The sequence below is a fragment of the Hemitrygon akajei genome, chromosome 3 (genome assembly GCF_048418815.1).
Source record: "Hemitrygon akajei chromosome 3, sHemAka1.3, whole genome shotgun sequence".
Classification (NCBI taxonomy): Eukaryota; Metazoa; Chordata; class Chondrichthyes; order Myliobatiformes; family Dasyatidae; genus Hemitrygon; species Hemitrygon akajei.
In genome coordinates, this window is record NC_133126.1 from 197136588 (window position 1) to 197164104 (window position 27517).

General features: G+C 42.8%; 1 protein-coding gene across 1 annotated transcript; it reads left to right on the top strand.

Annotated features, from left to right (window-relative positions):
• Window positions 1-2449: 2449 nt before the first annotated feature.
• LOC140724664 (extracellular calcium-sensing receptor-like) lies at window positions 2450-15145 on the top strand. Its single transcript, XM_073039090.1, has 5 exons — window positions 2450-2707; window positions 4446-5279; window positions 8929-9156; window positions 14028-14151; window positions 14238-15145. The coding sequence occupies exons 1-5, from the start codon at window positions 2450-2452 to the stop codon at window positions 15143-15145; spliced, it is 2352 nt and encodes a 783-aa protein (XP_072895191.1).
• Window positions 15146-27517: the final 12372 nt, after the last annotated feature.

Below are 27517 nucleotides of genomic sequence, written 5' to 3' on the forward strand. Positions count from 1 at the left end.
TGAGAAGAGCTAAGTTGAAAGGAATGACCGAATAATTTTTTAAGCTGAGATTCGTGTGTCTCTGGAACACACTGCTAGGGGTGATGGAGGCAAACAAGGTATAAAACCTATAAAATTTTATAGACATTTGAATGTGTAGATAATGGCAGTGGTGTGGATAGGGACATAGTATAGGCAGAAAGAATTAATTTAATTCCGCTTGTAAGCACCAGTATAATTATGACATTTCCAGATGCTGGAAATCCAAGGAACACACACTAAATGCTGGAGGAACTCGGCAGGCCAGGTAGCAACAATGGAACAGAGCAAGCAGTCGACGTTTCAGGCCGAGACTCTTCATCAGGACCTGCCTGAACTACTGAGTTCCTCCAGCATTCTGTATGTGTTACCAGTATCAACGCTTCGGCATGATATTGTTGGCCGATGGTTTTCTTCCTCGACTGAACTGCTCAATGGTCTAACTGCATTTTCATTAAAGTAAAATCACGTTGATATAATTTCAGAAATATCGACGGAAATTACGGAAGATGGCAATGTAAATTGAAATTATGAATTATTATGTGACCACTCCACCGACACTTTAAGTGACTATATGTTGGATCCATATGAATTCAAGTTAACGCCACCGGAATTTCAAACCTCTGAAGGACGCTTCCAGTCATTCTCTGTCTATAAACCGACAGAGTGACCATAGAAACCACATTGGCTATGCTTAATCAGTCCTCGTGAGGTAGAATTAGAACAATCTGCAGAAGCTGAATATCTTGAGCAGCACAAACTGAATTCTGGAGGAACTCAGCGGGTGAACAAGTTAAGTTAGAAGATTTATTTTATGTTTATTTTATGCCCGAAGGTGGGAAATTTTTGATGTTTAAAAATAACTTAAGTGTTTAAAGCTCCATAGGGTCTTCTCGTCTTATGTGCTTATTCTCGCTTCTGCACGAGAAGATCAATTTCATTGATTGGAAAATAAAGACAGATAAACTCTCGTGATGCCTTTCATACGGGCCTTCAATTAAAAGACAAGTGATTACGCTACCTTCGCACGGTCAAGATACCGCGGCCGTTAAAAAAATCACAGGGCAGGCGGGACCTCTTATACATGTAAGAGCAAGAGGCGATGTTTTTGGTAAACAGGCGGAGTTTGTGTTTGCCGAGTTCCTTTATTTTCTTTTAATCTTTCCTAAGGACACTCCTGTGTAGGGTTAACGATGATTCAAATGGGGTTTTCTTGTTGTATTGCTTATGTCATAAGGGCCTCAAGTTTGGCATCGGTTAATTGTCAGTGATTTAATTCTTTCTGACTTACACTGGTGTGTTGGGAGGGGGTTGGCCCCTTATTACTCATTTTAGCATAATTTCTTTTATATGGGGTTGGATAAAATAGTCCAATAGGATTTAAGGGGGTTGTGAGTTTGATATAGGGATTTGTTGGTGTAGCGTATACTTGAGCTGTGACGCTTTCTTTACAGATGGCTGCTTTCGGGCCCACTGAGGAATGATCCTTTAAAAATTATAATCATTACCCTCCTGATAAAGTTGTTTCTTGATTCAAAAAAGCTGTACCTTTTTTGAATAACTATTAATTTTTACAACTGGTTTTGTTAAAAAAAGTTTTTATTATCGAGTTGAAGAATTAACGCAGAATTTAAGTTCTTTTCTTGGACAACTCGAAATCGTGGGTAAGAGGCTCGGATTCATAGGAATAATAAGGTTAATATAGTTGCTTTAAGCATGAGGTTGAGGGTAGTGAGTTGTGGAAGGTGAGGGTTGTAAGATGTTCCTAGGAACAAGATAACAGACAGGGTGTTTATTAATAGGATATTGGAATATTCAGCCAAGAAGAAGAGGGCAAATGAGCCTCCTGCATATTCAGTGTTAAATCCTGATACTAGTTCGGACTCGCCGAACTATGGAGGGGAATAAAGGGTCGATATTTCGGGTGGAAACAATTCATCATGATTGGAGAGCTGCTCGGCTCCAGCCAGACTCCGCTTCTTCAACTATGAGAAATATTCCACGTGTCCTTTCCAGTCCTGATGAAAGGGCTCGGCACAAAGCGTGACTATCCATTTCCCTCTCTAGATACTTCCCGACCTATTAGGTTCCTCTAGCATTATTTGAGTGTTGCTTTGTTCCAGTTATCCAAGCGCTGTGTATTACTAGGATTATGGTCCCTCTCGTGCACTCTCATGTGGCATGCATTGACTCCTGTTTATTGCGACATGGGGCGTGTTTGGTATCTTGAGTTGGTGAAATAAACAAGAACCAGTGTGCTTCCCGAGCCGAGGTCAGTACTGCGAAAATCCTTTATCGACAACAAGAAAACATTTACATTCTAAGTCATTGACGTGATACCTGATTGAATTCGGAATCTAAGCACTTTTATCATCTTATCTTTCATTTATTCCACAGTTTTGATTTTGAAAGCTTCCGGCTGGTGCAGACAATGATTTTTGCCATTGAAGAAATAAACCAGAATAAGAATCTCCTCCCGGGAATCACACTCGGGTATCAGATCCACGATGACTGCTCGTCCTCCGCGATCGCCTCGAAAGCAGCGCTCGCATTGATCAATGGAGAAGGGGAATCAATTGAATTTCCTCAGTGTAGAGGTTCCTCCAACGTCGCTGCCATTGTTTGCTGCGATATATCTACAAATTCCATCGTAACCGCAAGGACAATGGGATCCTTTGGGATTCCGCTGGTAATGTGTCGAATATTTTACTTCATATTTACTCTGGCGGTTCCTTATCCTTATTAGTAGGGGCAAAAGCATATGAAGCTCACGTGCCTTAATTTAGGATAGTAACACAATAAAATAGTAATTCGATATATTGAGATTGTATAGTGGTTGATATCATTCATATATAATATTCTAAAGGCCTGATATCCAGCAGAGGTGGACACTTAAGGTGTTATAGACCAGAGATGCAGTGCGGATAAGATCAGACTAACTATTAAATGCTCCCAATAGCTTATGTCTTAAAGCTATTGGGAGCATTAATAATTGGTTCCCTTAATAACCAAGTGCAGCTCCTTGCCTTCTAATAGGACCAGAGGAACCGTTTCTACTAACAGGAGAGGCGGGAAAGAGCAATTTTCTGTAGCGTTAAAACCAGTTGCTTCCAGTAGGCCAGGCAGCATCTATAGGAGAAGCACTGTCGACGTTCCAGGCCGAGATCCTTCATCGACAGTGCTTCTCCTATAGATGCTGCCTGGCCTGCTGTGTTCCATCAGCATTTTGCCTGTGTTGTTGTTTGAATTTCCAGCATCTGCAGATTTCCTCGTGTTTGCTTCCAGTAGTTCGAGTTCCTTAAGCGTGGTCTATAGCTCATCTAAAAAAAGGAAAACTCTGACCTCAGACTTCCCCTGTCTTGCGGATAAACCCATTCATGGGGAAAGCTTCAGGATGAATCCCCGAGGAAAATTCCGGAGATGAGCTTCCTAAGACTGTTCAATGCGGATGAGCAACTCCTGTAAAGCTACTGCTGTCAAACACTGTCGTTCTTCGCTGTTCCTTTGAAATCATCAGCTGCGTTGAAAGGAGGAGCCTGCTGTATGCGTAACAGTTAACTCTCCACATCCTCCTGCCCGGTCTTCCGTATCATGTGGAGAGCTGGGACGCAGTGTTCATGGTCGACTTCGACGAACGGAGGGCCTGTTATATGTGCTGTAACAAGTTATGAACCATTCCCAGTAATTAACCGTAAAAAAAAACTAATTTAGCTCTTGTTAAACATCTCGTAATAGAACATAGAACAAACCGCTCAAGATCAGAGCCTTCGGCCCAGTTGTGTTCTCCCATACTAGTTCCTTTTGTATCTGCAATGCACTCATTACTCTGTTCTACACACATTCGTGCGTCTAAGGGTTTCTTAAACAAGTCTCTCCTATTTGCTTACACAATCAATCCTGCCAGAGTAATACAGACACCTCCTCCCTCTGAGTAAAAGTTTTGCTTCGCAGATCTACATTGATCATAACCACGATCACTTTAAATACATACCCACTGTTTTAGACTTTTTAAACATGGAAGAAAGATTCCGGTAATACACTCAGTCAATGCCTCTCATAAACCTCTGTCAGATCTCTCCGTGGACTCAGCCATTCCAGGAAAAATATATATCAGTAAACTTCTTCTGCACTATCTTCAAAGTCTCCACACCGTTCCTATAATGCAGCGACCAGAAACGAATGCAAATACTGTGATTTGTCTTATCAGAGTTTTATTACCAGAAAAATAAGTAAATAGTTTATGGTACAATATAAAATTATTTCAGTTATTCTGGTTTTATATTTTTCACATTCTTCGTGTGGTATATAAAATGTCATTATTATTGTCGAGGATTTTAAAAAATCACCATGAACCGCAAAAAGTACATCAGTCAGTTTTATTTAAAAACAAAAGCCAGGTATTTATCAATTTATCTCCTTCTCTGCAGGTCAGTCACTACTCCACCTGCTCCTGTCTCAGCGATAAAAGAGAATACCCCACCTTTTTTAGAACTATCCCCGGCGACCAATACCAGTCTAAGCTCCTCGCTGAACTGGTGAAAACATTTGGCTGGACTTGGATTGGAACTATTAGAAGTAACACTGATTACGGTAACTTCGGAATGCAAGGATTTGTCGAACATGTGGAAAGGTTTGGCGTCTGCATTGCCTACTCCGAGTCATTTTACAGGACCGACTCGGCAGAGAAAATCAGTAGAGTTGTCCAGGTGATTAAACAGGCCTCTACTAAAGTGGTAGTGGCCTTTGTTCACCCTGGTGATATGCGAATTTTATTGAATGAGATTTGGAGGCAAAATGTAACCGGAATACAATGGATTGGAAGTGAATCCTGGGTGACAAGAAATTTTCTCCCACCTGAAGAAAGAGCAATTTATCTCACCGGGACAATTGGTCCAGCCACGCAAAGGACAGAGATAGATGACCTCAGAGATTATCTTCATAACGTCCATCCTTCCAACTTTCCTGACAATATTTTGGTGATGGAATTTTGGGAAAACTTATTCACCTGCTCCTTTAGTATAGACAGCAGGGCAATTCCGGATAACTCTCGAGATCAAGTTCGACAATGCACTGGAAAGGAACAGATGGAGGGGATAGAAAATAGCTATCTTCCTGCGGTAATGGACGGAAGTTCGTACCACGTGTATAAAGCGGTCTACTCCATCGCTCACGCACTGCACGACATGTTCACCTGTGTCGAAGGAGATGGACCCTTTGTGAATAATTCATGCGCGCATGTTACAAATTTCGAGCCTTGGCAGGTAAGCATATACATCATTACCAAAGAAAGCACCAAATAGACATCACCAACAGGCATGATTGCAATTTGCAGCTTATGTTTTTCAATATCCATAAACTGGTAATCAACCACTGACCACTATACTTTAGCAAGTAATTCTATATGTGGCGATCAAACAGAAATTCTCAGAAAATGGTTTAGACAACAGGAGATGATTTACGCCATTCTGCCCTTCAGGTCTTTTTCGTTATTTCAGCATGGCTGATCGATTTTCCCCTCAACACCGTTTTCCTGTCTTATTCCCACAACTTTTCACGCCGTGACTAATCAATAACCTATCAGCTTCGGCATGAAATGCACCAGATAACTTGCCTCCACAGCCTCCTATAGCAACGAATTCCACAGATTCGCTTCCTTTGCGCTAAAGAAATTCTTTCTGAACTCTATACCAAATGGACGTCGCTCTCTATTGAGGCTGTAGCCCTTGATACCAGAATCCGCCACCAAATGAAATGTCCTCTTCACATCTACTCTACTAGGCCTTTCTACTTTCAATAGGTTTCAGTAATATTTCCCATTTTTTCTATTTAATTCCAGCCAGTACAAGCCTAGAACCTTCAACTACTGCAAATATGATAACACTTTCACTGCCGGAATCATACTCATTGAGCTCTTCTGAACACTCTGCAGCGAGAGCACATCCTTTCTTAAACTCCTCATAATACTCCAGGTGTCACCTAACAGGTGCCTTATACCGCCTCAGCATTACATCCTTGCTTCTATATCCTCGTCCTCTGGAAAGGAAATGAAAGGTTTAATTCGTCTACCTCACCACCGATTCAAACTGCAAGATAACCTTTCAAGGGTCCTGCAAAGGAACTTGCAAATCTCTTTGCACGTACAATTTTTGAATTTTCTCCCCGTTTAAAAAAAAATCTGTGGTTTCATTCCTTCTACCAAAGTGCATGTTCACACATTTAACGACACTGTAGTCCGTCTGCCACCTATTTGTCCATTCTCTTAATCTATCTAAGTCCGTCTGCAGCCACTTTTTTTCCTCAACGCTACCCAGTGCTCTATCTGTCTTCTTATCAACAGCAAACTTGGCCACAATGCCATCAATTTCATAGACCAGATGGTTAACAAACAAGGTAAAAAGAATGGGTTCAAACACGACCCCTATGGACTATCACTAGTCACCGGCAGAGAGTCCCAAAAGGTTCACTTTATTCCTACTCTTTGCCCCGTGCCAATCAGTCAGTGCTCGATCTATTCCTGGAAAACCATAGACTACTGACATTTCAAAGGTCTTCTGAAAATTGAAGTACACGTCATCCATCGGTTCCCCTTTGTCTATTATTCTTGTTATTTCTTCATAGAATTCCAACTGATATGTCAAGCATTATTTTTCCTTAAGAAAACTGTGATTACTTTGGCTTAGTTTGTCATGTGACTCCAAATACTCGGAAACAACATCCTTAACAATCGACTCCAAAATTCTCCCAACCTTTGTGCTCAGGGTAACTGACCACATAATTTCCCTGCTTCTGCCCTCCCTCCCTTCTGAAAGACTTGAGTGACATTTACAATTTCCAGTCTTCCCAAACCATGCGGAATCTACTGATTCTTGAAAGATCATTATTCACTATCTGAGATGTACCTGACTCTGACACCTGTGAGACAACGTGTCATCAGGACTTCCCTGCCGCGTCCACCGATTCTCCTAGCTGCTCCTCCAACTATAGAATCATATATCACCAATGCATTCTTCCACTGCCACCTCCCTTTCTGCAACACAGCTCCGGATTCAGTACCAAACAACAGGTCGCAGTGGCTTCCCCGAACAGTACTGAAAACTGTACAGTTGCTATTTAGGGGAACGACCTCATGGGGTACTCTGTTCTGGCTTCGTATTCCCTTTCCCTTGCCTGACAGTCAACCATTCACCTACCTCCTTCATCCTTGGGTTCAACCTCCCAGTAGCTGATTTCTATCAATTTCCTAGACTGTCTTATGTATAGACGGTCTTCCAGTTTGACCATAAGACCGTAAGACATAGGGGGTGAATTAGGCTATTCAGCCCATCACTTCCGCTCCGCCATTGTATCGTGGCTGATCCCAGATCACATTCAACACCATACACGATCCGAGACGTGGCTGACCTGGCTCCTAGATGCAACATACCATCTAGGCCTCTAACCCACGTCCACAGCCTCTCCTATCTACTCCTCTATCTCTGCAGACACATATCACCGCTACAATCCTCTTCTGCCACCTTTCCTTGTGAGCCACAGCGCCAGACTCTGTGCCAGCAATCCAGTCGCTGTGGCTCCCCCGAACAATATCCAAAATGGTATACATTATTGGGGGGAAATGGCACAGGAGCTCTTTGCACTGACTGTCTAGTTTCCTTCCCATTACTGTCAGTCACCCATTCCAGCTGCCTCCTGCAACTTTGGAGTGACCACCTCTCTGTGGCAGATGACGATCATTTCCTCAGTTTCCCTGATGAGCCGAAAGTCATGGGGTTGCAGTTTTAGTTCTTTAACATGTTCTCTGAGGGGCTGCAGCTCGGTGAACGTGGTACTAATGTGGTTATCCTGGAGTTTGGAGGTCTTTCGGAATTCCCACACCGCTATCACAGAACAAACGCAACCCCTGGAGCCATTTTCACTGCCCTGACTATATACGGACAGATGACGAATGAGCAGGAAAAAGCTTACCAGATACATCTGTAGTTCACGGCGGTTATAGGACAAGTCTGTTGAGCCAAATCCAAAAGATTGCCTTCTCTAATACTGCAACAATCGTCCCTGCACTTCCCCCTGTATTGTTTTATTCGACATTGCTAATGAGTCCCGCACTCCAATTTGCCGCTGTTACGGCAACGAAGCGTTGATGTATAAAGCTCTCCTCTTCACCTGGGTGAAGATACCTTTACCTTTCGCATCTGAGGCCTAATTTCCCATGCACATAGCACACTAATCTGCTAATGTATAGAGCTGTAAACTCTGCCAACAACTGTAATTCATGATTCGATCATTAGCAGAGGACATTAGATGAAAGATGAAGGTACTGGTACTGGTACAAATTTCCTGCTTTCCGGAGATTAGAGACGTATGGAATTTACTCCTCTGTATTAACTGGTGGTGAGGAGGCATCTTCTAACAGACTAGTTCGAAAAGAATTGCACTCATTCGGCTTAGTAGTGGCGAGCAATCCCAAGGAACGATTTTAAATGAATACCTTAGATCTACAACCCACACCTTCTTATTCATTGGCTACACCTGGGGATCCACGGCAAGTGTATTACTCCTTGAACACTTTCTACCCTTCCAAAATATCTACGTTACACTTATGACCCACCTCCAATATCAATGCTGAAAATCAAAATGTTGCAGGGAATTACCGGGTCAGGTAAATTGACAGTCGATCCAATTCAAGCCACAACTGAAGTCTGGTCAGCTGAGTTTCACTAGCAGTACTATTTTGCGTCAGCTATTTTATGCCAGATTCGATCGTCAGCAGTCTCAAAAATGCGGCTCTTTTTTTACTGCAAGGCTGCACATTTCAGTCATTTACGTTTACCGCAAGTTTGAATGTTAGTATTTAGGTGGTCCAAATCCATTCACCGGTTCAACAATAGCCTCCATTGCTTCCTTTCTCCCTAGTTGCTGCACTACCTCCGCACCGTGAATTTCACAGCGAAAGCGGGAGAAACCGTATATTTTGATGAAAATGGTGACCCGGTGCCAAGGTACGAATTCGTGAACTTACAAACGAATCTCAATGGCAGCGTCGACATTGTAAATGTCGGATATTATAATGGCTCGGCTCCGGCAGGGCACGAACTAACGCTGAATGTCGAGAAAATCAGGTGGAGCACGTCCGGAAATATGGTATGGCTTCTTTTACCATGCCTTTACGCTGGTGAAATGAAACACAGTTGCATGCTTGTGATTTGGGTGATATTGTAGAAATAGATATTGTCCATTCAGCTCCAGCTTAATGCAGTGTAAAATGCAGTTTCGGCACTTTAGCCTGTTTTGTTAAGAGCTTTGAAGAATGAGGGATGACCTTATTGAAAGGTTACAGGTCGTAAGGGTAGATGTTGAGATCGGTTAAGCGGCTGGAGAGTTGGAAATAATGGGAAACAATCACGAGTTACGGCTTTCATCAGTTCATTCTGAGGTACGTAGTCATCTGCTTCCAAGATGTTCGTGCATCTCCGGGGTTCTCTGCCAGATGTGCGGTGAGGGCCAGATCATGAGCAATTTTTAAGATGGAGACAGATAGATATTCAAATAGAACAGAAGGAGAAGCTGAACTTGCACGAAATTGGAGTTGTAGCCAGACTAGTTCGGCCATAATCAGACTGAATGGTACATCGAAAACTCGAATGGGCTACTCTTATATCACTGTGCCTTTGTGAGAAACTAAGTTTGATTTCTCTTCCTACAGCAACATTTACTCATCTTAAACTGATGCTGCTTAACTTCAGTCGTGTCATAAAGGTATAGTGTCACAGAACATGACAGCACAGAAACAAGCTCTTTGGCCCATCTAGTGTGTGCTGAACTGTTATACGTCCTATTCCCATCGACCTGCACACGGACAAGACCGACAAACCCATGTACTTATCCAAACTTCTTTAATTGTTGCAATCAAGCCAGCATCCAACAGCTCCACTGGCAGTTGGATCTGCATTCTCACTAATTCCTGACTGAAGAAGTTCCCACTCATGCTTCCCTTGACCAATTCGACTTTTAACCTTAACATATAACCTCAGGTTCTAGTGTCACCATTCACTGAAACAAAATCCTGCTTGCATTACCCCTGTCTATGCCCTTTATAACCTTGCTATCAAAACTACCCTCACCCTTCTGTGTTTTACGAAATACATTCCTAACCTATTCAAACTGTCCCAATAACTCAGGTCCTCAAATCCTGAGGTGAATTTTTTCTCTAATCTCTTTAAAACCTATTTACAATTTCTCTGTATTTAGATTACCAATATTGCATACCATAATCCAAATTAAAACTCAGCAAAGTTTTGTACAACTTCAACATAACATCCCACCTCCTATATTCATACTTTGATTAATGAACGCCAGTGTGCCAAACGCTTACTAAACAAACTTATTCACCGGTGACTTCACATTCAATGAACTATAGATCTCCAGTTTCATCAACTATTCCTAGATCCCTTTGTTCACAAGAACTGCTCAGTGCCCTGCTGCTCACCGTGCAAGTCCTACCCCGGATTGTCCTCCCAATGTGCAGCACCTCACACTTAAGTTCAATCTGCCATTATTCAGCCCATTTTTCAGCTGTTACATTGCCTACTGTAAGCATTGACAGTCACCCTTGCTGTCCACTACAGACCCAATCTTGCTGTCATAGCTAACCTGTTGATCTAGTTTACCACTTTATCATTCAGAAGGTTGATATAAATGAAAGCTACAACGCACCCCCCAGTCCATGCGGCACAGCAGTCACTGACATCTCGTCAGTCCTGCAATCATCTGCTGCAACTCTACGGCTTCTGCAGTGAAGACAATTTAGTACCTCATCTAGAATGCCAAGCGGCAGTAACTTCTTAACCAATCACGCTTGCGATATCTTAGCAAAGCCCCCACCCGGCAGAGAACATCCGTAGCCTTCACCTACTTTCCTGGTAACTTACTCGAATACACTCAGTGTTGTTGGTTAGATTGAAACTCCCACGTATAAAGCCAAGTTGATGATACCTATCAGTCCAAATAGTTATATATCCGGCCCCTTCAAATACTTTAAAATACTTTACCCATTATTAATGACAGTAGCACCTTCCTTTATTTTACATTAGATGTTTTATTCCAGACCAGATCTTCAGCCGACTCAAACATACGATTCTTCTTTATGCGGTACATATTTTGCAGCGCATCTCAACCATTTTAGTTTATGGCAAATGTGAACGTCTGTTTTTACGTGCTCCGATTTGCGTCCCTGTTACAGAATACCATGACACGAAATGCGATGTGGTCCTTTTCCACATTGACGAAATGTATAATAGTTGCATAAATGTGAGAGGGGTGGTTTGCTTTGAATATTGGTAACATTAAAAGAAGCGAGCAGGGACAGTCGGCACATTTTGCGCGCTGATCTTCCGAGGAGACATTGGATTTTGTATAATGATGCACTTGGCAAGATCGAATAAAAATAGCGGCCATTATCTGAGTGGGCGACTGTCAGAGTGGGTAGTTCACCGTGGGTTCTTCGAAGCTCGCCTGAAGAGCGTATTGGAATTCTTTGAATAGATTACAAGTAGGAGAAAGGGAACGCAGTGAATGTTGTAGATTTGGACACTCAGAAGGCCTTTTATTTCGTAATACAGGGATGTTACTGGCAATGGTTAGAGCATTGGCTGATTGGTCGGGGGCAGTGAATGGGAATAAAAGGATCATTTTCTGGTTGGCTGACAGTGACTAATGGTGTTCAATAGGGGTGCTGTGGAGACCAATTCCTTTCATGCTACATATCAATGATTTATTTGATGCAATAGATGACTTTGTTGCCAAGTTTGCAGATGATACATGGATTGGTGATGAGGCGAGTAGGTTTGAGCAAACTGGTAGGCTACAGAGGACTTTGACAAATTCGGAGAATAGGCAGGACGGTAGAAAATGAAATACAATGTCGGCAAATGCCTTGTCATGCATTTTGTTAGTAGCAATAAATGTGCAGACTACTTTCTAAACGGGGAGAATCTCCGAAAGTCTGAGATCTACAGCGACTTGAACCTCCCTGGGAAGAACGTCCTAAAGGCTAACCTACAAGATGAGTCGGTGGTGAGAAAGGGAAATGCAATTTTAGCATTCATTTCAAGAGGTAGAGAATACAAGAGCAGGGCATGATGTTGAGGCTTTGTAAGGCACTGGCGAGGCTTCGCCTTGAGTATTCTAAAGTGTTGAGTTCTCAACTAAGAAAATATGTGCTAGTATTGGAGACGGTTTAGAGGAGGTTCACAAAGATGATTCTGGAAGTGAAATGGTTTAACATACGAGCAGCGTCTGATGGCTCAGGGTCTGTACTCACTGGAAGTTAGAAGGATGGGGATGGCGGGTCTCATTGAAACCTTCCAAATGTTTCAAGGCCCAGACAGAATAGATGTGGATGGAGTTTTCCCGTCCTTCTTGAGTCTATGACAAGGCGGCACAGTCTCATGATAGAAAGGTGGCCATTTAAAACAGCGATACGGAGAAATTTCTTTAGCTAGTGAGTAGTGAATTTGTGGATTGGTTAGCACTGGAAACTGCGCAGGCTATGTCGTTGGGTGTACTTAAGGCAGGAATTGAGACATTCTTGATTGGACACAGCATAAAAGGATACGGGAGAAAGGCGGGATGAAAACAGATCAGCCAAGATTGAATCGTGGAGCAGACTCGATGAGCCAATGGCCTCATTCTGCTCCTGTCTCTTATGGTCTTAGTTCTATGTTGTTACGATCTTATGGAGATTTTCTATGAATGTTTTGCATCTGTATTTAATCAGAAGACTGATACCGAGTCTATAGAATTGAGGCATAGCGGCAGCAAAGTCATGGACACTATTCAGACAACAGGTCATAGAGGTATTTGCTGAGGAAGTTGAGCGTGGATAAACACCAGGATTTGGCAAAGTGTTTTCTGTTCAAGGATAATGCAGAAATTGCAGGGGCCCTCGCAGAGATATACAAAACATGCTTTGCCTCGAGTGATATTCTGGATGATTGGAGGAGAGCAAATGTTGCCTGTTATTTTAAAGCTGCTGAAGCATATCTCATAAAATTCTTGACAGCAGTGGGGAAGTTATTGGATGATATTCTAAGGGACTGGATATATAAGTATTTGGTTAGACGGGGACAGATGAGAGGTAATCATCATGGGATTGTGGGAGAAATGTCGTGTCTCATCAATCTTTTAGGCTTTCCTGCAATTTACCAGGAAAGGTCATGAAGGCAAGGCAGCCCATGTTGTATGCATGGACTTCAGCAATGCATTGGACAACGTCCCGCAAAGGAGTTTCATCAAGAATTTTCAGTCGCTTGGCATTCGAGATGTCATAGGAATTTAATTAGACATTAGTTCAGATACAGAAGCCAGAGGGTAATTGTGCATGGGTTCCTCTCTGACTGGAGACCTGCAAATAGAGGTATGCCGTGGAGAATGGGCCTGGATCCGTATCCAGCGATCTGGCTAATGATGTAGTAAACTAGATCTGTAGATCACCGGATGACACCAAGATCAGGGATGCAGTGTGCAGCAAGGAAGACTAACAACCGGATCTGGAGCAGCTTGAAAGTGGGCTGAAAATGCAGATGGAATTTAATGCAAACCAGCGTGCTGTATTGCGCTTTGGGAAGAACAAACGAGATATGTCTTACACCATGAGCAATAGAGCACGGAAGAGTACGGTACAACAAAGTAATCTGGAATCTGTTGGGAATATGTTCATATGCAATCATTTACCACCCTTACGCGCTTATTTCAGAAGAACCGCGATTTTGTAATCCGGATTTTATCTGCTCCGAATGAGCAAAACACCTTCATTTCAGCATCTACCTTGCGTGGCTTCACAATCTTTAGATATAATATTGCCCATAATTAACTTATTTCAAGGTTCATTGGTTATTCAGTTTCTTCTTCCTTCTTAAGCTTAATTCTAAGGTTTTCTGTCAGCTGTTCAGCATGTTTAACTGCATTATTTACACATCCAATTAATACCATCAGGACGTTTTCCGCTTCTGCAGATCCCACGAGCTGTTTGCTCAGATCCCTGTCATCCTGGAACAAGAAAAGTCACCCGGAAAGGGCAGCCGATATGTTGTTTTAACTGTGTAGAGTGCGCCAATGGTGAGATCAGCAACGTCACTGGTAAGTGCTGAAATGTGCAGCAAAGTCTCACAATTCCGCATTTCCAAGCTCCCACACATTTTCATATTAAATGCTCATTTTCGCAGATTCCACGGATTGCAACAAGTGTCCATCTGAATACTGGTCCAATCAAGCAAAAACGCAATGTGTTCTCAAGAAGGTTGAGTTTCTGTCTTTTGGAGAAGTCCTGGGGTTTGTATTAGTGACCCTTGCTCTCGTTGGAGTGTGCTTTACATTGGCCACAGCTGCAATTTTCTACCGGTATCGACACACTCCTATGGTCAAAGCGAACAACTCCGAGCTCAGCTTCGTGCTCCTCTTCGGCCTCCTGCTTTGCTTCATTTGCTCGCTCGCCTTCATTGGACAACCGTCCGGCTGGTCTTGCATGTTGCGCCGCACGGCTTTCGGTGTTGTGTTCGTCCTCTGCATTTCCTGCATCTTAGGCAAAACAATCCTTGTCGTGGTTGCCTTTAAAGCAACTTTACCCAACAGCAGCGTGATGAATTGGTTCGGACCGGCGCAGCAACGCTTGGGCGTATTCGTCCTCACCTTTTTGCAAGGTTTGGTTTGCGTTGTCTGGCTGAGTGTGTCACCTCCCTACCCTCTGAAAAACATGAGACATTACAGAGACATCATTATTCTGGAATGTAACGTGGGCTCATTGATCGCCTTTTACTTTGTGTCGGTCTATATTGCTCTGTTGTCCATTGTGTGTTTAGTGCTTGCTTTCCTTGCCAGAAAACTCCCGGACAGTTTTAATGATGCCAAATTCATCACTTTCAGCATGCTGATCTTTTGCGCTGTTTGGATAACTTTTATTCCAGCTTATGTGAGCTCTCCAGGAAAGTACACCGTGGCTGTCGAAGTGTTCGCTATCTGGGCATCAAGCTTCGGTCTGCTCGTCTGCATTTTTGCACCGAAATGTTACATCATCTTACTGAAACCGGAGAGTAATACAAAGAAAAATATAATGACGAAAGAGACTTCATTATAACTACAAAAGTCCCTTTGCATCAGTATCCCAACTGTGTGTATAATCCTCCTCCATTAAACGTAGTTTTGAATCTTATTTATGTGTCCTCCGGTTAATTTCGTGAAGATTGAGTTTAATGCTCAACAGAGAGTATGACCAAGAAGTAATGTGATGTCTGATGTCTATTTATAGTTACTTCATGATTAATTTTGACTGGTTAAAAATTCTCCTCTGCCAGTACTAATCCAAACTTTACACAAAAACCGTACTTACACTCAGTCAGATTGGAAATTGGATAAGTTTAGTCATTGCAACGATTCAGACTAACTTAATTCTTCAAGTAAATTAAGAAGTTCGTCATCGGGTATTTGTTAATAGGGTGCTGTTGTTTGAACAATCGTAATAAGATCAGCGTCAGGTCCTCCTGAAATATTTCATATGATGCAGCGGTGATATTAGCCTGATAACTGACAGGTAATAAGACCCTGGTGGTCTTAGAAACTAAGTGTTTTGAACCAGGAGTCAGTGTACACTCTTTTTACACCTTCCAAAATGATATAGATTCACATATGTTTCTGTGGAGAGTAAATATGATGCAAATATTTAGTCGCCAATGGAACGAAAACACAGAAAACTACCAATCTGCTTGTTTGACTTGAATAGTTGGGAAATTAATCGGAAAATATCAAAAAGTTTGTGATACCAAAATAAAATAATAACATCTTTGGGTGGAGTCAACGTGCATTTATGAATAGGAATCATTTTTGACTAACATATGCTTGTAGATACTTGTTGTATGGCGCGGAAAATGGCGAGAAGTTTGCAATAAGTTTAGAATAGTGACAATTTGTGCTCTGTTTAGTAAATGATTGGTTGTGTTATGACCAAAGAATCTTGTTACAATCAAGTGATATGGTTTTGTTCCCTGCATTAAAAATATTAATTGAAACATGTTAGCTACATTGATTTGTCATGTAACAATCGCGCAGTTGCCTGTAAGATGTTTGTACTCTCTCCCCATGACCGCGTTGCTTTCCTGCAGGTGCTCTGGTTTCATCCCACAGTCCAAAGACGTACCGGTTGGCAGAATAATTCGTCATTATAAATTGTCCCGTAATTACACTCAAACTAAATCGGGGGATTGCTGGTCGCGGTGGCTCGAAGGGCCGGAAGGACCTATTCAAAGTTGTATCTCAATAAATAATATATAACTAGGTACCTGTCACGTCACGGATACTTGTATTTTGCATCTTGCACTTGTTAGATCTTACATAAGGAGAAGATTTTCCACTGATAAAGAGAACTTCTTCTTTGCAGCAAAATTGTGAGCAATGATTAGGGTCATTAAAAGTGGAGATGTACACTCAGTAGCCATTTTGTCGGGTTCAGCTTTAGGAAGACCTGCGGTCTTCTGCTGCTGTAACCCATCCATTTCTTCGTTCGACGATGTTTTGTGCACCACCGATACACTTATGCTCACTACTGCTGGTGGGTGGCTATTTGAGTTACTGTTGCTTTCCTGTCATCTTGAACCAGTCTGGCCATTCTCCGCTGACATCTTTCATATGTGAAATCCCTTAATAAAGTGGCCACTGGCTGTCCTTACATTATTTGCTGCCAGGAGTTTAAAAAAATGTTTTGCTTGAGAACTGTCAATTGGATCGATTAAATGAATGTTCCTCTTGACCTGTGGTCTGGAATTGGGCAAGGTCTATCAGTTCCATTCGCGGCTGCCAGGATTTACCACTTGTGGTGTGGTTCTGAAAATAGTTCAATGCCATTTAGCTCGTATTAACAGACACTTAAATCAGCTTTCTTAAGCACAGTAGTCGTTTTAACATAAAATGTCACTGCGCACTGTTGTACAAAAGCTTGGTAGACATGATTAGAATTGTTGGTAATGCTGGCTTTGATTAAGAATTCGGAATTAATGTGTCCTACTTAGGTTGGCATGCTGTGACAAATGTTTACAACAGGAATCAGTGATTACAAATAGTTGGGGCTCAATCTGCACCAATGGTTCAGCTAAGGGAATGGAATTCTTCCAAATACGTTGGAGTCATCCAACATGAAAATGGATTATCTGGCTCATCGTGACCGAGACAATTGCTCCCATGTGAACTAGTCCCATTTTTCTGTGCTTGATGCACAGAACTACTAACTATTTTTTTTCCTTTTCACGTACCGGCTATGTACCTTGATAGCACCAAACTGAAGAATGTGAATAATAAATATGAAGGCTCATTAAAAGCATCTGTGGACAGGTAAAGAACTGTTGATATGAAAACGCTGTGTCAAGACTGCTCCACCAAATGTCAGCCCAGTGTGTCAATAGATCCGGTTATTCACTTTCCCTCCTTAAATATTAGGTCCCCTCTGATTTACAAAGAATGTTCTTTTTCATCTATAATGTTGGTTGATAACACCCAATATCTCATTATCACTACAGGGCGGAACGCTAGGGGTTTTCAGTTTTATCAGTTGTCAGGTTTAACAAAGTATTTTCTTTATTATCTTTCTCAGGGGCTCGATTTTCAGGAATAAGGCCATAGACCATAATACGTATGAGCAGAATTAGACCATTCAGCTCACAGAATCTGCTTGGCCATTCCATCACAGCTGATTCAAAATCGCACTCAAATCCATACACCTGCCTTTTCGCCATAAACTTTGATGCCGTGACCGATGAGGAAACGATCTATTTCCGCCTTAAATATACGCACAGTCTTGACCTCACTGCAGTTTGTGGCAGGGTATTCCACAGATCCACTATTCTCTGCTTTAAAAAAAAAAGCCCCCTTATCTCTGTTCTAAAAATCGCCCCTCAATCTTGAAGCTGTGCCCTTTTGTTCCGGATACCCTTACCATGCGAAACATCCTCGCCACATCCACCCAATCTAGTCCGTTCAACATTTGATAGCTTTCAGTGGAATCCCCAGACATTCTTCTATATTCCAGTGAGTAAAATCCCAAAGCTGTCAAACGCTCCTCATATGTTAGCCTTTTCATTCCTAGAATCATCTTTGTGAACCTCCACTGGACTCTCTCCAGTGACAACACATCCTTTCCGGGATATGGGACCCAAACCTATTGACAATGCTCCAAGTGCTGCCCGACTAGTGGCTTATAAGAGCTCAGCATTATCGCCATGCTTTAATATTCTACCTTTTGAAATAAATGCCAACATTACATCTGCTTTCTTTACATAGACCAAATATGTAAATTAATCTTCTGGGTGCCTTGCACAAGGATTCACAAGTCAATCCTGCACCTCTGATGTTTGAACCTTATCCCCATTTCGATAATAGTCCGCACTGTTGTTGTTTTCACCAAAATGCATTATCATACATTTCCCAGCACTGTATTCGACCTGCCAAATTTTGCCCATTTTTCCAATTTCTCTCAGTTCTGCTGCAGTCATTTTACTTCCTCAGTGCTACCTACCCATCCATCTGTCTTTGAATCATCCGCAAATGTTGCCAGAAAGCCATCAAATGCATTATCGAAATCATTGCCAAACATTGTTCGAAATAGCGGTCCCTGGCAGCCAATCGTAAAAAGCCCCCTTTATTCCCACCCGCTACCTCCTGCCTGACGGCCATTCTTCTCTCCATGCCAGTATCTTTCCTATAACACCAACGGATTATCTCTTGTTAACCAGCCTCCTGCATGGCACCTCAGCAAATGCCTTCTGAAAATCCAAGTAAATTACATCCAAATCCTCTGCTATATCCACCCTGATTGTTACTTCCTCAAACAATTCTCACAGATTTGTCAGACAAGATTTCCCTTCACAGAAACCATGCGGATGTTGGCTTATTTTATCATTAGTCTTCAAGTGCCCCGGAATCTCGGCCTTAACAATAGAATATAGAGATATAGAAAGCCTAAAATGTTGTGCCGAGCATGTACTTACTTTAGAAATTACCTAGAATTACCCATAGTCTTCTGTGTTTCTAGACTCCAAGTACCTATCCAGGAGTCTGTTAAAAGACCCTATCGTATCCGCCTCCATCACCGTCGCCAGCAGCCCATCCCATGTACTCAGCACTCTGCATATATAGCTTACCCCTGACATCTCCTTTGCACCTATTTCCAAGCACCTTAAACCTGTGCCCTCTCGTGTTTGCCATTAAGAACAGGCTCGTATTAACAGTCGCTTAAATCAGCTTTCCAAAGCACAGTAGTTGTACCAATAGGCACCATTTCTTTCCCCACCACTGAGGTTGGGCTAACTGACTTATAATTTCCCTACTTTTGGCTTTCTCCCTTCTTAAAGAGTGGGTGACATTTTCAATACCCCAGTCGTCCTGGATATTGGCGGCGCGGCACACGACAGCAGTGGCCTATCGGATCTAGTGCTACTTTAATTTAGTTTTTTTTAAATTTAAACTAAATTTAATGTTAAGGCACAATTAGGGTTTAGGGCAATGGATAACAGAGCGACTATCTACCATCGCCAGTTACTGCTACAATGCAGAGTTCGCACAGAAACAAACCTTCATGAAAATCTGTTGGGGACATTGCGCGACCTCGGCTTGCTGAAGGAATTGGGCCTGCAGTCCTCGGAGTCGCTTGATTGCCGGTGACCGGAGTTGGGGACGTCGCGAGTGGGCAGGAGCCCGTGCCAGGAAAAAAGTAAGCCCTAGCCGGCCGGCCCTCCTGTCGATTCTACTCTCCAATGTCCGCTTGCTGAGGGACTCAGGCTTTCAGTCCTCGGAATCGCCTCATGCCGGTGGCCGGAGGTGGGGACAGCGTAAGCGGCGTGCGAGGAAGCGGAAGCGAGGCGAGTGGGCAGGAGTCCGTGCAATGAAAAAAGCAAGCCCTAGCCGACCGGCCCTCCCGTCAATTCTGCTCTCAAATGGACATTAAATTGCCTATATCTGTAGCAACGAAATACTCGGCGAGAGTACAGAAACGGACGGAATCCCGAGCGCCGCCATTCAACTGTAGTTTTTGTATTGTTCATGTAGCACCATGATCCTGAAAAAAACGTTGTCTCGTTTTTACTGTGTACTGTACCAACAGTTATGGTCGAAACGACAATAAAAAGCAACTTGAACTTGAACTTGTTCATGCTACAATCAAGTAATTCTTGAAAGACCGTGACCAATGCATCCGTCATCTCTTCAGCAGTCCCCCTCAGGACTCTGGGATATAGTCCATTTGATCCAGGTGACTTATCCACCTTAAGTCCTTTAGGTTTGCCTGGCATTTTTTTCTTTTTAAATAGTAATGGAATTCACACTTGCTCGCAGACATTTACGGACCACTAGACCATGGCTAGTGTCTTCCACGGTGAAAAGAGAAGCAACATGCCTATTAGGTTCATCTGCCATTTCTTTGACACGCATTACTACCTCACCAACATATTTTCCCAGTGCTCCAATGTCAACTCTGAACTCCATTTTACCCTTTATATAACTAACTGAAAAAATAAACCTTCTGGTATCTTGCCCTATATTATTAGTTAATTTGCCCTCACATTTTATCTGTTTCCTTCTTATCTGATTTTAGTTGCAATAATCATCCAACTTCCACCCAACTTTGTTACCTTCTATGTTCCTTCTTTGGCTTTTATGCAGACCTTAACTTCCCTTCATGGTTGCCTACATCTGTCATTTGACAACGTCTTCTTCTATGGGATATATCTATCCTGCGTCTTGTGAACCATACCCAGAAACTTCAGCCATCTCTGCTCTGATATCATATCCGCCAGTGTCCACCGCTAATCCATCTGGCCAAGCTCTTCTCTCATGCCTCTATAATTCCCTTTATTCCATTCCTATAGCCATACATGTGACGTATGCTTCTCCCTCTCACGTTGCAGTATGAATTCATTCATACTGCTTCCTCGGGGTTTCTTTACATGAAGCTCCTTAATAAGATAGAAACATAGAACCTTAGATCACAATACAGTCCCCTCGGCCCACAAATTTGTGCCGAACATGTCCCGACCTTAGAGGATCTGGGTTAGTACACAGCACCCAGTTTAAGACAGCCTTCCCGTGAGTAGGTTCACGTAGAAATTGCACTAAAAACCCTAATGCGACGCTAAACTGATATTCCCAATCTCATTGCATATTAAAATACCCATAAAAATCGTGTTATTGTCCTTGTTACCTGTCTTTTACAGTTCCCTTTGCAATCTCAACCCCACATCTCGGCCAATATTTGGAGACCTGTATATGATTTTCATAATAGTTCATTTATCCTTGCACAATCTCCGGCATTATTCCAGAATACATTCCACATTCAGGATAGCTCACCAACACAGTATGCTGAGGAGAACTGGACTATGCACATCTGTACTGACGTCGTTTGCAGATGCACAGTGAAATGCATTCTTAGAAGCTTCATCACTGCATGGCATGGAAACTGCACTGCGCTGGACAGAAAGCCACTACAAAGGGTAGTTAAAGCTGCCATTGCATTACCAGCATCAGCCTAGCAGTCACGAAGAACATCCCATAGTGTGAACAAATCTTCAAAACCTATATATAGTTAGGGTGCCTGAGACATTTGTACAATACTATACTTGTTAAAGTAGTGTGGAAAGTGAGTTTATAAGTCTGGCAGGAGCAAAGGATGTTGGGTATGTCGACGGCAGAAAACCGTGAGAGGGCTGAAGAACTCGTGGTAGAGAAAGATTGCCAAGTGCAGGGGGTGGCGTGGGTGCAGACAGACCCATCCCAGAGATCCATGGTAAGGTCATTTGTTTCCAGACAATCGGTTTTTCTGATCATTACCGTATATCGCTCTGGTACTTCCCGCTCTCTCCCTTGTTCCTTCGCTTTTTCCAGCCATGATTCACTTCACTCTGCACCTGTACTGTGGATGGAAACCGGAGCACTCGGGGAAACCCATGCATTCGAAGAGGAGGACGGAAAAAGATTCCTTACTGACGGCGCTGGAATTGACCTCCAATCTCCAACGTCCCAATCGATAATACCTTCGTTCTATCCGCTACACTACCCTGGCGTCTACTCCAAAGCTTTTCGATTCGTAAGTTTGCATAAAACATTATGTGCAATTTTTAACTAAGCTATCTTTGCCGAACTGTTTATTCTTATTTGTAAGTTCAAAGCTCACAGTCACGATCACTGTATCTTTCTGACAATTGCTATGTACGTAAGGCACGACCTGCCCTTGACAAAGCCGTGCTGACTATTCCTAATCATATTATACCTCTCCAAATATTCATAAATCCTGCCTCTCAGGTTCTTCTCCAACAACTTACCAACCCCTGAAGTAAGACTCACAGGTCTATAATTTCCTGGTCTATCTCTACTCCCTTTCTTCAATAAATGAACAACGTTGGCAACCATCCTATCCTCTGGAACCTCTACCGTCCCTATGGATGATGCAAAGATCATAGCCAGGGGCTCAGCAAACTCCTCCCTCGCCTCCCACAGTAGCCTGCGGTGCATCTCATCCGGGCCCGGCTACTTATCCAACTTGATTCTTTCCAAAACCTCCATTACATCCTCTTTCTTAATATCTACATGCTCAAGTTTTTAATCTGCTGCAAGTCGTTCACTATTATCACCAAGAGCCTTTTCCATAGTATTCATTAAGTACCTCTGCTATTTCCTCCGGTCCCATACACACTTTCCCATGGTCACATTTGATAGGTCCTATTCTTTCACGTCTTATCCTGCTGTTCTTCACATACTTGTAGAATGCCTTGGGGTTTTCCTTAATCCCGTCCGCCAAGGCCTTCTCATGGCCCCTTCTGGCTCTTCTAATTTCCATCTTAAGCTACATCCTGTTCGCCTTAAAATATTCTAGATCTCTAACATTACCTATCTCTCTTAACCTTTTGTAAGCTTTTCTTTTCTTCTTGATCAGATTTATTACAGTCTTTGTACACCACGGTTCCTGCACCCAGCCATAACTTCCCAGACTTATTGGAACGTACCTACGCAGAACTTCACACAAATATTCCCTGAACATTTGCCACATTTCTTCCGTACTTTTCCTTGAGAACACCTGTTTCCAATTTGAGCTTCCAATTTCCTGCCTGATACCATCATAATTCCCCGTACTCCGGTTAAAGGCTTTTCTAACCTGTCTGTTCCTATCTCTCTCCAATACTATGATAAAGGAGATAGAAGAATGATCACTATCTCCAAAATGCTCTCCCAGTGGGAGATCTGACACTTGACCAGGTTCATTTCCCAATGCCAAATCGAGTACAGCTTCTCCTCTTGTAGGATTATCTACATATTGTGTCAAGAAACCTTCCTGAACACACCTGACAAACTCCACCCCATCTAAACCCCTTGCTCTAGGGAGATGTTAAACTATATTTGGGAAATTAAAATCTCCCATCATGACAACTCTGTTATTATTGCACCTTTCCAGGATCTGGTTCCCTATATGCTCTTCGATATCCCTGTTACCATTGAGCGGCCTATAAAAAACACCCAGTAAAGTTATTGACTCCTTTCTGTTCCTAATCTCCACCCACAGAGACTCGTAGACAATCCCCCATGGTGTCCACCTTTTCTGCAGCCGTGACACTATCTCTGACGAACAGTGCCACGCCCCCACCTTTGCTGCCTTCCTCCCTGTCCTTTCTGAAACATCTAAAACCCGGCACTTGAAGTAACCATTCCTGCCCTTGATCCATCCAAGTCTCTGTAATGGCCATCACGTCATAGCTCCAAGTACTGATCCACGCTCTAAGCACATCTGCATTGTTCACAACACTCCTTGCGTTAAAACCGATACATTTAAATTGCAGCAAGAGGCGGAGAGGGAAGAAGTAAAAGAAGCTCGGAGAGAAGCTGTTTTTTTTTAAACAGATCGCGGAAAAGAGGCTAGACTGCGCAGGCGCGTGACGTGGAGAGCCAAAGGTTTAAAAAGGAGAGGAAGTTTTCAACGGTTATTTAAATCGCAGCAAGAGGCGGAGAGGGAAGAGGTAAAAGAAGCTCGGAGAGAAGTTTTTTTTTAACTGATCGCGGCAAAGCTGCTAGATTGCGCAGGCACGTGACGTAGCGCGACGAAGGTTTAAAAAGAAAGACCGCCATATACAGCGGCCATCGTCGGAGTGGACTGAGGCAGAGTGGGTCGGCTTTGGCTCAATCAGGCTTCAGCGAGAATAGGCAGAGGCGAGGTTTGAACGGGGCACAATTGCGCAAGCGCGTGGAAGTCGTCCTGTGAGGCAGTGGGAGAATTTAAATAGCGAGCAGAGGCCGAGTATGTGCTTCACTCCAGGTGAGGTAAGGCCGGGTAAACTCCTTTAATTAATCTAATTAGATTAGGAGTAGGTAATGGAGGCAGCAGTAAGGGCAGTTGAGTGCTCCGTTTGCAGAATGTGGGAAGTCAAGGCGAGCGCAGCTGTCCCTGATGACTACACCTGCGAAAGGTGTATCCAGCTGCAGCTCCTGACAAACCGTGTTAGGGAACTGGAGCTGGAGCTGGATGAACTTCGGATCATTCGGGAGGCAGAGGCAGAAATAGACAGGAGTTTCAGGGAGATAGTCACCCCTAGGAGTCAGGAGACAGGTAGCTGGGTGACTGTCAGGAGAGCGAAGGGGAATAGACAGGAAGAGCAGAGAACCCCTGTGGCCATTCACATCATCAATAAGTGTACCGTTATGGGTACTGTTGGTGGGGACGACCGACCAGGGACAAGTTGCAGTGGTTGCGTCTCTGGCATCAAGACTGGACACTCAGCTCAGAAGGGAAGGAGGGAAAAGAGGAGAGCAATAGTGATAGGGGATTCGATAGTTAGGGGGACAGATAGGAGATTCTGTGGAAGAGATCGAGAATCCCGGATGGTCAGTTGTCTCCCTGGTGCCAGAGTCCGCAATATCTCGGATCGAGTTCTCAGTATTCTCAAGAGGGAGGGTGAGCAGCCGGATGTCGTGGTCCATGTAGGGACCAATGACGTGGGTAGGAAGAGTGAAGAGGTAAGTTTAGGGAGCTTGGTGCCAAGTTAAAGGACAGAACCTCCAGGATAGCAATCTCAGGATTGCTACCAGTGCCACGTGCAGGTGAATTTAGAAATAGTAAGATAGTGCACATCAACACGTGGCTGAAGACATGGTACAGGACGGAAGGCTTCAGATTTATAGATTATTGGGCAGTTTTCCAGGGATGGTGGGACCTGCTCCGGCGAGACGGTTTACATCTGAACTGGAGGAGGACAAATATTCTTGCAGGTAAGTTTGCTAGAGAAGCTGCAGTGGATTTAAACTAGATATGAGGGGGGAGGGGAACCAGAGTGTTGGAACAGATGTATGGAAGAAGGAAGAAAAAGAAGATAGTAAAGTTATTTGCACCGTTAGTGATAAACAGAGAGTAAGAGGTGGAGAATTTCTTAAATGCATTTATTTTAATGCTAGGAGTATTGTAAGAAAGGTGGATGAGCTTAGAGCATGGATTGATACCTGGAAATATGATGTAGCTATTAGTGAAACATGGTTGCAGGAGGGGTGTTATTGGCAACTATATATTCCTGGATTTCGTTGCTTCAGGTGTGATAGAATAGGAGGGTCAAGAGGGGGAGGCATTGCGTTGCTTGTCAGAGAAAATATTACAGCGGTGCTCTGGCAGAATAGATTAGAGGGCTCGTCTCGGATGGCTATTTGGGTGCAATTGAGGAATGGGAAAGGTGTAGTAAAACATATAGGGGTGTATTATAGACCACCTAATGGAGAGCGAGAATTGGAAGAGCAAATGTGCAAAGAGATAGCAGATCTTTGTAGTAAGCACAGGGTTGTGATTGTAGGAAATTTTAATTTTCCACACATAGACTGGGAAGCCCATACTGTAAAAGGGATGAATGGTTTGGAGTTTGTAAAATGTGTGCAGAATACTTTTTTGCAATACATAGAGGTACCAACTAGAGAATGGGCAGTGTTAGTTCTTATGTTAGGGAAGGAAATAGGTCAGGTGATGGAGGTATATGTTGGGGAGCGCTTCGGGTCCAATGATCACAATGCCATTAATTCCAATATAATTATGGAGAAGGATAGGACTGGAAACAGGGTTGAGATTTTTGATTGGAGAAAGGCTAACTTTGAGGCGATGGGAAAAGATTTAGAAGGAGTGGATTGGAACAGCTTGTTTTATGGGAAGGATGTGATAGAAAACTGGCGGTCATTTAAAGGTGAAATTTTGAGGGTACAGAATTTTTATGTTCCTGTTAGGTTGAAAGGAAAGGTTAAAAGTTTGAGAGAGCCATGGTTTTCAAGGGATATTGGAAACTTTGGAAAAAGCGAGTTATCTACAATAAATATAGGCAATATGGAGTAAATGGGGTGCTCGAGGAATATAAAGAATGTAAGAAGAATCTTAAGAAAGAAATTAGAAAACCTATAAGAAGATACGAGATTGCTTTGGCAAGTAAGGTGAAAATAAATCCAAAGGGTTTCTACAGTTATATTAATAGCAAAAGGATAGTGAGGGATAACATTGGTCCCTTAGGGAATCAGAGTGGATATCTATGTGTGGAGCCGAAAGAGATGGGGGAGATTTTGAACAATTTCTTTTCTTTGGTATTCACTGAAGTGAAGGATATTGAATTGTGTAAGGTAAGGCAAACAAGCAGGGAAGTTATGGAAACGATGACGATTAAAGAGGAAGAAGTACCGGCGCTGTTAACGAATATAAAAGTGGATAAATCTCTAAATCCTGGCAGGATATTTCCTAGGACCTTGAGGGAGGTTAGTGTAGAAATAGCAGGGGCTCTGACACAAATATTTCAAATGTCATTAGAAACGGGCATGGTGCCGGAGAATTGGCGTATTGCTCACATTGGTTCCATTGTTTAAAAAGGGTTCTAAGAGTAAACGTAGCAATTATAGGCCTGTCAGTTTGAAGTCAGTGGTGGGTAAATTAATGGAAAGTATTCTTAGAGATGGTATATATAATTATCTGGATAGACAGGGTCTGATTAGGAACAGTCAACATGGATTTGTGTGTGGAAGGTCATGTTTGACAAATCTTATTGAATTTTTTGAAGAGATTACGAGGAAAATTGACAAGAGTAAAGCAGTGGATGTTGTCTATATGGACTTCAGTAAGGCCTTTGACAAGGTTCCGCATGGAAGGTTAGTTAGGAAGGTTCAATTGTTAGGTATTAATATTGAAGTAGTAAAATGGATTCAACAGTGGATGGATCGAAGATGCCAGAGAGTAGTGGTGGATAACTGTTCTTCAGGTTGGAGGCCGGTGACCAGTGGTGTGCCTCAGGGATCTTTACTGGGTCCAATGTTGTGTGTCATATACATTAATGAACTGGATAATGGGGTGGTAAATTGGATTAGTAAGTATGCAGATGATTCTAAGGTAGGTGGTGTTGTGGATAATGAAGTAGGTTTTCAACGTTGGCAGGGTGATTTAGGCCAATTAGAAGAGTGGGCTGAGCGATGGCAGATG